This window comes from Pinus tabuliformis, chromosome 3_1 (genome assembly GCF_031772625.1).
Source record: "Pinus tabuliformis cultivar Carrire ecotype Pingquan chromosome 3_1, CPIR1, whole genome shotgun sequence".
NCBI classification, from domain to species: Eukaryota; Viridiplantae; Streptophyta; class Pinopsida; order Pinales; family Pinaceae; genus Pinus; species Pinus tabuliformis.
In genome coordinates this window covers 180,025,243-180,036,739 of record NC_142301.1, presented here as the reverse complement: position 1 = coordinate 180,036,739, position 11,497 = coordinate 180,025,243, and the positions used below count along the sequence as shown (strand labels likewise).

Genomic DNA, 11,497 nt, shown 5'->3' with positions numbered 1-11,497 from the left:
TTCATCTAGATCTAAAACACAAATAAATACATACATACATGTATGTGAAAGACTTTCACCTAATTTGTAAATTACTCTAGTGTATTCATTCATTTAATATTCATGACTTTCACCTAATTTGTAAATTACTCTAGTGTATTCATTCATTTAATATTCATCACATATTTGGACAATAAGATTCCCTACCTAATTCTCTTGGATCTGAATCGCACTTCTTTCCTTCTTCTAAGTATAGTGAGTTAAAAAAAAAATTATACAGTTCCAATAATGTTGAAATTTAATGACTAAAAAGTTTCCTGCAATCCCAACCCAATTTTAATTTCACCTTATCACTCCCATTCAGTTAAACATTTTTTTCCCATAAACATACATTCAACAGATAGAATTATGGAAATGAAATTTTCAGATTAAAACACATGGGCCTATCAACACATGCTAAAAATAAATATGGACATAAACAGACCAGCAACACACATAAAAAGACAAATTTTTTTATCAACTTAGACCCAGGGAAAACCCCTTCAATCTTCTCTGAGAAAAAACTGTTAGAAAGCTCTTCAAAGTTATTTATCTTTCAAGTTCGAGAAAAATACATTTGCAGACAAAACAAAACAACAAAATACAACTTATCTCTTCAACCCAAAACTCCTTGAAAACCGTTCCCACTTTGCCTCGATTTCCATGCCCACTTGACACTGAAAATATGTACTGTACGAATACGAACTGTATTGTACAAATTTTTCAAAAAAAAACTCAAAAATTTCTCTCGAACGATGTGCAACTCACAACATTAAATGTTGTTTGTATTGTACCTTATGTTGTCTTCTATGCCTTGATTTATGTGCCCAACTTTGTCCAAAAACCACTCCTTCAGCTTGCTGCAACAAATTTCTCCTTCAGAATTTTTCTCTAGCTCTCAGCCTCCTTTCTCCAATCTGCTCATGAAAAATGAATGCAGTCACTCTTTTATTTTCCCTCTTTTGTTTCCCTAAATGACTTTTGAGCAACCCTAAAATCTAATGGCTCAAATTCATTTAGATCAAGGGCTGAGAATAAATGTGCATTTAATTCTCACTTTCTATTTTTAATTCACGCATTAAATAAAGTACCCACATTGTACTTTATGTCTAAAGTCACTTTTCACTTTATAATTTAACATTGACTTTACCACTTATAAAGTCACATTTAGGAAAAGAAATTTTTGGACACTTTTCCGTAGGTAGAGATTAACCCCATAGGAAACCACTTGTCCAAGGTACATTAAAAATCAACAAATAACAAAAAGGTGGATGGGATATCTACACTTCCCTAGGTAGATTAAAGGACTCCATTTGATTCATATACTAACAAAAAGCATAATTTTAGCAGCTAATGGATTGATAAAAGAGGAAGGCTCTTTGTTAGAAAATTATTTGACTTTGACTTCAAAATTATACTCAAATAGTGGGGCATAAAATGTCCATTTGGACACACACACTTCATTTAATTCATATAAAAACAAAAAGCATAGAAGAAATAAGATTTTTTTCCCATCTCTCTACTCTATTATATCTCCTCCACACACCATTGCTCATACTATGATGGGTGGCTATTGAAAAATGAACCCTTTCCCCAATGCTACTAGGTTTTTTCAAGTTAGAATTGGGGCTGGTTTTACGGTTTCAAAACTCTAATGGGACCTACATGATGCTTCTAGAAGTCTCAAATGAATTCTCGCACATTACTATCTCCCTGTATCTGAATTATGGTGAGTTGACATGGTCACCAGTACATTGCAAAGGCCATGACTTTTGTATAGGAACTTTATTTTAGGTGCATATTAACTCATGGAAATATCTCAATGACAACAACAATTCCCACGTAGTATGACACCAGGTCTAAAGTCTAAAAAATGTTGTTTAGAGCCCTCAAGAAATGCATCAAAAGACGAACCAAATTCGACACAATTAACATCATCTCTAAGACGTCTGAAATTTGAATTTCCCCCATCTAAAACATCAATAAAGTCACATGGTACCATGTGAATTCATAATCACATAAGGCCAAGATAAATATGCTAGCTGTCCTTGCCTATCTAGGGAGGAGTTTGTATAACCAGAACTCATGACTCTTTATGTATTTTATACTGTACAGCTATTAGATAATAGATGTAATAGATGTGCTTTCCAAAAGAAAAGTCCTTTAATGGAAAATGAACATCACCTCAACTATTCAAAAATTTGGCTTTTTAAACAATGTTGATTTCTGTTTTAAAATTCATATAAAAAGAACGCTGTCCAGACCATGAAAATAAGATTATAAAGCATTGATGATTGATTTTTAGGTTAAGTAGTTCCACCATCGATTAAAAACGCCAATCCTTGCAACTCATCATTAGCAGAGCATTTAAAATGTTTCGAAATTCTTGATGCGGAAGATACCCACAAGTCTCCAAACAACGATGAGAATCCCATCTTGGATTAAAAAATCACTGTATCCAGATGCCACGTTTCACATGGCTTAGAACATAGAGATGGTATTTAAGTTAGTTGCTTCACCTAAATGGTCTCAAGTTTTGGATTAATTATGCAGCAAAAACTTATTCGCAGGTCTAAATCTGCAGCTATTTTTCCTATGCTATTATTCTCCTATTCAATTTACCCCTGTGCAGATGCTGCTGGGCTGTCGACAGTGTAAGGGTTAACAGCATTTTTCATCTGTGGGTTTGAAGCTCCTACAAAATTTGCATGCTGTACAAACTCGTTAGATGACATGTGCCTTCCATGGCAGGCGCACACTACATTAACTTGGTTTGCATTATACCTGTATAGTACACCACATATTGTCTTTCCACCGCGCCCAGTTGTTGATACCCACGGTAGCTCTGGTGTTGTGCCATTACCCCCGAACTTCAATCCGCATGCTAAACCAGGGTGTAAAGCCGTAACTTCTTGAGAGAGACAACTTGTCATGTAAGGCCCTCCAATGGCATGTCCTTCGTCCTTCTGGACAGCCTCAGAAGCTATGCCACTCCCATTTACATTTCTTTTTAATTCTGCTTCATCTTTTCTTGGAGATTTTATTGACACTGCTTTTTTGCATTCACGTGTTGCTGATCCAATGGAAATTGAATCTCCAGAATCCCTCACTGCAGAAACTCTTCCATTTTCAGTGAAGAACTGTGTTTTCCCTGTGCCAGAGAGTGTTTGTGGTTGGGGAAGTGAAGAGCCTGATGAAAATGAAAGACTTGATAGGACTTGGGAACCTAACACTGGTAGTAAGTGTGCAGGTGCTGTATCTTCTTCTTGACTATTACGCAATGAATCTGATCTATGTAGTGAAGAGATATGTTTAAATGTATCCTCTGTTGTTAAGGAAACTTGTTTCCTTTGTTGGTCATGTCTTTTTACTCCTGCCAAACAGAAAGCTGGCATTATCAGGAAAATAAATAGAATGCCTAGTTGATGCTTTAAGCATAATTTTCTATAAATATGTGCATAGAATGGGATGTTGAGATTGAAAGACAACCTAAGCAATTATCAGACATGCATCCAAACATATAAGACGGTAACATATCAACAAATAGTACTGCCAGCTTGAACAGCCATGACAAGTAAAAGCTAGAAAGATGGAAATGCAGAATTACCTGCATTTACTTGCCAATTTATGCAAGGCAGAGATATTGCCCTATTGTAGAATGGACAGTAAGGAGTTCCGATGCATCACTAGGATAAAGTAGAGTATTTAAGATGCTGAGCCAAACTGAGAGGGATATCTTGGTAGTTGTGTCAGAGAATCTACATTCAGACCAGCACCCCAGGTGTCCCTAAAAGTTTAGCATCTAAAGTAACCACCCATTGGAAAATGAAAACTTGAAGGATGTGCACAGCTCGCTCTTCAGTATTACTTGAGACAAAGAGAAGAGAACTTTCTTCCTTTGTCATTGCATAGTTAATGACAACAGTATTACTTGAGACCTAAGTCACCTGACACGGGGATTCGGGACACGTAGGATTCGGGATTCGTGGTGTCGGATTCGGGACACGCTGACCCCCCGGAACAGGACACGTTAGGACACGTTATATATTATTTTATTAAAAAATATATATATACATAATATATTTAAAAATATATATATATATATATATATATATTAAAAATTAGATATTATCATATTTCTTACACAAATTTTAATTAATGATACAAATTTATTGATTTCAAACATAGATCTTCATCTATAGCTATTAGCATGCATAGTACATACAAAATTCAAATAAATGTCAGTGGTACTGGTCACATAAATGATAAATCTATTAAAAATTTAAATCATGATTCATAATTCATAACTGAAAGACAACTTACAACTACAAGATAGTAAGATAAACACACTGACAACTGTAGTTTTCTCATTAAGTCATCAAATCAAAATGTGTTACATAGGTAGTGTTGGTGCAATGCCAATGGCAAATAGAAATAGAAAATATAAAACAACTACAGGTATACAAGCCTCAAGGCATCAATCAGCATCAAAATCAGCATCACTGTCCCCATCATCATGGTCCCCACTGCTCTCCTCTACATCCTCCTCCTCCCCTGTATCCATAGTCGCCTTTGCATCTGCTAGTATGGAGGCTGACCCCTCTAAGTCATCAAATCTAACAGGCTCTAGCACTGGATCATTGAGATCCATGTTGGCCAATGCCAACTCAACAATGGTGTCCAGACCCATATCATCAAGAACAGTGTTACTTGGGAGCGGGAGCGAAAGCGGGGAGCGGGAGCGAAAACGGGAGCGGGAGCGACATATTCAGAAGCTCTTGGTTTGGTGCTCTTGATTAAATACGAGTTCCATACCCTAATACATGACAAAATTCAATGGAAACATTGCAATCCCCCAATCCTAAAATCCTGAAAAACTGATAAGTCTGCTGGATTTTGAATGAAATCTAAAATTCTACTTTCTCCATATGAAATCCAATGAGGCCGGAACCACTCTCAAACATCCTGAGTCATTTCATGGTAATGTTAAAAATTTAAGTAAAAGGATGAAAATGAAGATTAAGGAGAATGTCACTTTTACTTTAAGAATTTAACATTACCATGAATAGCATATCAATACTAGGGCCTAGACTTGATTATGAAGCTGCCAAAATGCTCTACTCCTTGCTGCAACAGCACAAATCACTTACCAAATGAAAATATTAATGAGCAAACACGCCCTTTTCATACCCGCACTGAGCTTAGCGAGTCCTGGAAACCGGACACGTGTCCTAAAATCGCGACACGCCCTCGGACACGACGTGTCCTGTGATTTGGACACGAATCCGGACCGAATCGTGTCGGATTCACCGGATTCGGGATTCGCAGGGGGTTTAGGACGAATCCGGTTTCCTAGCTTGAGACAAAGAGAAGAGAACTTTCTTCCTTTGTCATTGCATAGTTAATGACAACAATCCTAAAGCCGTTTTCCAATCCCTTTTGACCGTTGAACTGCACCAGCCAAAAGAGAGTATGCTAGGTAATAGAACATTGTATCTCCAGAAAATACGTGATAGGTAAGATTAGCTTACACCAGCTATTGTTAGAATTCCTGACAACAATTAACTGAAATCATTAAAATTCAAAATTTACTTCATGTAAGTTTTTTTGGTAGTTTTCGTAATGGTCTTGGAAGTTTGTATAATGCATGTGACAGTGCCAAGATAGATATATCTATGTAGCCCAAGAGATGGGTTGATTTGGGTTGTAAACCTGATCTTCTTCTTGATCAATAAAATGCCTTACCTTGCCCATGGATGTTTCCTTGACACAGTGTCAGGGTTCTACTACATAAATTTCGTGTTGTGTAATCGATTCATTTTTCTATGTCATTATTTCTCTGTAAGTAATATTATCCAAGCTCTAATTACCAACACGTGGTATCATAGCACTAGTCTGAGGAAGGGCTGAGATCTATTTGTGCCACAGAGCCAAGGTAAAAGGAGCCAGTTTTGTCCATCACGCGCAGTGGAAGAGGGAGGTTGCAAAGGTTTATGTCTAGTGCTCAAGAGTCGAGACAGCCATCGAGCTAGCCGTGCGTTGCAGTCGCGGACTTATCCACCAAGAAAAGACGAACTCGTAGAGCACTGTTGTCGCAGAGGATTGCAGGGCCCGTTCGTGCTCGAGACAAACCGTCAAAAACTCATGGAGGAGTGATCACACTATGCATAGAAGAGGAGAGGCACAGGTGGATTTCTTGTAACCCTAGCCACCATTGCAAAGGAGGTTATTCGAGCCAATATCTATTCGCATCATGATTTCTTTAGCCACAGGCTGTACAAGCACGTAGTGAAGAGTCCAGCTTGCTCGGGTGCAAACACAAAGGAAGACTGTCAGTTACATCTATTGAACAAAGTCCGAGGAGTTGTTCGAGTAGCCATGAACCCTGTTTGAGGCAATTTTCTACCCACACAGTTTGGCCATGCAGAGAAGTCGTGAAGGAGGTCTAGTTTATGTTGGACAACTTGGTGGAGGCTGTGGAGTTTGGTGATAAAGTGTATATATTTAAAAATTTATGCACTCTTTTTTCCTATAAACACACACACACATATTCAAATTTAGTGAAAGTTCTGGTATTTTTGAGGCCGTTTAAATTTGGTGAAGGCCACAGAGTTTGGTCTTGTGGTGAACACACGCATTATTTTTTCAAATTGACATCTATTTTCAGTTTGGAGGGAGCTTGTGTAGAGATTAATGGCAAAGATGACAAATGCCAAGTTCAAGGTGGAAATTTTGAAGGTAAAAATAACTTCGAATTAGAGAAGCTTAAGATGCGAGATTTGTCAGGGAAGCAAGGTCTGCATTAGGTATTAGATAGCAAGACGAAGAAACCTACAAGTATGACTAATAAGGAATGGGAAGATCTTGATGCAAGAGCTCTCAACACCATTCAGTTATGTCTTGCAGATGATGTTCTGTTTTATATTATCAGAGAAAGATAAGCAGCAGGCTTATGGAGCAGAGAGGGCCTTTATATGACCAAATCCTTGACAAACGGACTCTACTTGAGGAGGCAACTGTACATCCTAAAAATGAAAGAAGGTACAAAAATGCAGATCATTTAAATGTATTAAACACTCTTATATGCCAGTTGACTAGTATGGATGTTAAAATCGAAGATGAAGATAAGGCAATTACATTATTGTATTCATTGCCTAAATCATGGGATCATTTAATCACTTCTATCAGCTTTAGTACAACTTATACTCTTAACTATGATTCTGTTGTGGGAGTATTGTTATCCAAGAAGATGCGGAGGAAATCCAGTATTAAAACCTCCACAACAGAAGCAATGGTGGCTAGAAGTCAGTTTAGAGAAAAAGGAGAGAAGTCAAGAGGTACATTCAAATCAAAGTCAAAAGGAAAGAAGAGTAAAATCAAATTTTGGTACTGTAATAAGTCAGGGCATCTTTAGAAAGATTGTTGAAACTTGAAAGAGGCATGAATCCAAAGAAGATTCCAAAAAAAAGCAAATCCGATTGAATCAAGACATGGTCTAATTGATGAAGTTTGTTAAATTTTAGGTATGTTCTATCCTAGAGCAATTTATTTCAATTTTCACAGTTAGCTCAATATCTTTTCCAGATTAGCAATCACATCAGCATTAAAGTAAACTGCAGATAGAACATAAATATAAATCGCAGAAGACAAGCCAAGACAAGAGGACACAAGATGTGGCGCTAGCCAGGGACAAACCCCAATGTGGGGAAACCCTTGATCAATTCTTCTTTTATGTTCTTCAATAGTTCAGCAGATAGAGAGAGATAGAGATAGTACATTTACAACAGAAGTCAACACTTTGACTTTCTACATGAGATCAGTGGAAGACATGCTGCTTCATCTGATTCTCCAAGGTGACTGCTTCACCTATCATAGTGTTGCATCTCGTCATTGTGCTGCACCTAGTCACTGAGTTGCTCCCATCACTAGGCTGCTCCCATCACCATGTTGCAACTCATCATCATGTTGTACTTCATCGTCTCGGTGCTGCACCCAAATATCACTGAGTTGTTCTCAACATCATTGATGTCACCTACATCATGTTAGTCCTTGAAACAGTCAACAACTCAAAGACCAAGAGAGGTTCCAGCACTTCCACTGATTAGTTCAGCCCTTAAAGTTTTATGCTGCTGGCTATGGCCTGCGGCCTAGCTCAGCAGCAAGATAGGTTTACACACAGCACCCGAATATTACTGCCTTTGAACAGCAGTGTGTCTTCCAATCTTATCCAGAGAGATCATCTTAGACAGACTTGATTGACCTTCTCTTTGAGGCTGCACCAGACCTTAGATCAGCCTTATTAAGCACTGTCAAATCCCACGTTGTCTAGGCTCCTTCTTGCTGTAGATTAAAGGTCTTTATTTTGCTGTGGCTAGGTCTCTATAGACTGTGGATCAGAGCTTCTTTCGGACAGCAGATAGGAGCTCCTCTGGGCTATGGATCTGGCCTCTCTTTGCTGCGTTTAGGCCTCCTTTGAATGCGGTCAGATTTCCCCACCATTGCAGCTAGATTTAACCGTTGATAGGGCTCTCCTTCAACTGCAGTTATCTTCTTCTTTACAGCGGATTAGTGACCTTTAGATGACTGCGTCTTACTCTCCTCTAGGACTGAGTATAGGAGCCTTCTAGGACAGTGGATTGTAGCTCTCTTTAAACAGCGTATGAGAATCTAATTACTGCGTAATTAAGGACCTTCATGGACTGTGTATTGAGCCTCCCTTTAACTGTGACTTAGGGCATCTTATAGCTGCATTTAGAACCTCCTTTCTCTGCGGAATTAAGTCTCTTCTAGACTGTGTATAAGTGCCTCCCCTTGCTGCATCAGATCATCATTGACTGCGGTCAAGGGCACCTTTAAATGCTACGGCTAGGGCACCCTTAAATGCTGCAGATAGAAGTTTCCTCTAGTTGCATATAGAACCCTCATTACTGCGGCTAGGGCATCATCCTTACTGCGACTAGGGCATCATCTTTACTTAGGCCAGCGTATACTCTTAGTGTCTCTCCTCCACCAAAACCCAAAGACGTGGAGAGGAGGAGATCACATAAGGAGTGCGTGCATAAATGACTTGAAAACCTTCTCCTTTTATAGTAAAACGTTGAGGTTGAATAGACATGACTGTTGGGCTTCTGAGCCTACATAAGTTTGCTAGCTGACCTTGACAATTTGTCCATAATCAAAATAAATTCATATCTTTATAAATACTTATCGGAATCGGACGATCTTTAGATCAATCCTACACCTCTCGACAAGAGGAATCTAGGAAGAATATCAGCAGCCATAAATAAAGTGACCCACATGGAGTTTGGCCCTAGTTTCCAATTTTAACACTCCCTCTCAACTAGGGAGAACTCCATCCGTTGATCCATATGTCCGACTGTACTATCTCTGCCATCAGTGCCCTGCACTGCTCTGCTCAGTTCTGCTAAACCATGAAGAAGAAGAATTGATTGAGAATGTCTCATATCATTCTCTACTGACCCGAAGTCAGTTTCATCTAAAGAGAGTGTGTCACATCACTCTCACTGACCCGAAGTCAGTTTCATCTGAAGAGAGTGTGTCACATCACTCTCACTGACCCGAAGTCAGTTTCATTGATCCCAGATCGATGGAGGTAATCCCAGCATAAGGAGTACGGTAGATACAATGATACGTCCATCAATAGAACTACTATGGTCCCTATCCTAATTTCCCTACTCATTGATCAGATGAGAGGTACTTCCCATGAGTCCCAGACTGCATGGATAGGATGCCTCGATAGGAGAACGAATCATCCTGTCCACAGGGGAACGAATCATCCTGTCAGTGGATGCCACGGAGAACGAATCATCCTGTTCCAAAGTCGCCACGGAGAACGAATCATCCTACTCCACAGTCGCCACGGAGAACGAATCATCCTGTTCCACAGTCGCCACGGAGAACAAATCATCCTGGCCCACAAGAGAATGAATCATCCTGTTCCACAGTCGCCACAGAGAACGAATCATTTGTTGAATTGAGACTTCTGTGATCCATAATAGTTATAAGAAGAGCTTCGGCGTAATTCACATAATGAAAGACTTTTGTCGACGTGTTTCGAGCCAGCAAGTGTGGCTCATCGTCAGGACAAGTTGAAGAAACAGATCCAGCTTTGCGTGTTAAATAGTATGAGCAGGGCCTCCAACAGCTATCTAGAATAACGGCTAGTTTTGACTTAGGGACAGTCAAAAAGTCAAATTGATTATTTCAAGGAAGATAGCAATGACCATACAAGAAGGGGTTTACTTTAATAATTAGTTAAAATGTATAATTTAATAATTAAATTTTTTTTAATTAAATGGGAATTAGTTAAATTGAAGACCTAACTTATTTATAAACAAGGTAAATGTAATTAAATAAAATAATAATACAAATCAGCAAATAAATAAATAATAATAATATATATTCGCAATATAACGGATATATATCATTATTAGTATTTACTTTATTATTTTTATAAATAGATAAAAATCTATATAAAAATAATAATAATAATAATATATATAAATTAGTTATTATTATTATTATTTTTATATAGATTTTTATCTATTTATAAAAATAATAAAGTAAATACTAATAATGATATATATCCGTTATATTGCGAATATATATTATTATTATTTATTTATTTGCTGATTTGTATTATTATTTTATTTAATTACATTTACCTTGTTTATAAATAAGTTAGGTCTTCAATTTAACTAATTCCCATTTAATTAAAAAAAAATTAATTATTAAATTATACATTTTAACTAATTATTAAAGTAAACCCCTTCTTAAATTATTTCATTTATATAATTATATATTTATATATAGGTATGGTCATTGCTATCTTCCTTGAAATAATCAATTTGACTTTTTGACTGTCCCTAAGTCAAAACTAGTCGTTATTCTAGATAGCTGTTGGAGGCCCTGCTCATACTATTTAACACGCAAAGCTGGATCTGTTTCTTCAACTTGTCCTGACGATGAGCCACACTTGCTGGCTCAAAACGCGTCGACAAAAGTCTTTCATTATGTGAATTACGCCGAAGCTCTTCTTATAAGAACGAATCATCCTAGCCCACAGGAGAATGAATCATCCTGTTCCACAGTCGCCATGGAGAATGAATCATCCTAGCCCACAGGAGAATGAATCATCCTATTCATAGCGCACCACCAGGGGAGGGTGAGTCGCCCTGTGGTCGTATGTTTCTCCAGTAAGTACCCCAAGCCCCCCTAGAGTTCCTAGAACTCAATGCATGCAACATGCAGGACCCTTATAAGAAGGCCTCTCAACGACTCCAAGTCATTCGGGAAAGTCATAGATTTGACCTTTCCCAGGGGCTTTGACAAAATGTCAACAACCTGTACATCAGTCTTAATGCGATGGAGCCTTCTTGCTCATCGACTTACCATATCCCAGATAAGGCAGTATCTGATGTCTATCTGCTGGAGAAATTATTGAATATGAGATTCCTCA

The 11,497-nt window shown here is 37.9% G+C and overlaps 1 protein-coding gene across 2 annotated transcripts in view; it reads right to left on the bottom strand.

The window, feature by feature from the left end:
* Positions 1-624: 624 nt before the first annotated feature.
* Positions 625-11,497, bottom strand: part of LOC149186383 (uncharacterized) — a 49,760-nt gene continuing 38,887 nt past the window's right edge. Inside the window, exon 4 of one of the 2 annotated variants that reach the window (XM_089410990.1) lies at positions 625-935. In XM_089410990.1, coding sequence (XP_089267116.1) covers positions 910-935 — 26 coding nt within the window. In that variant the 3' untranslated portion in view covers positions 625-909. Of the gene's footprint in view, positions 936-2,316; positions 3,392-11,497 lie in introns of those variants that run through there. The other variant, XM_089410989.1, reaches the window with a different exon arrangement.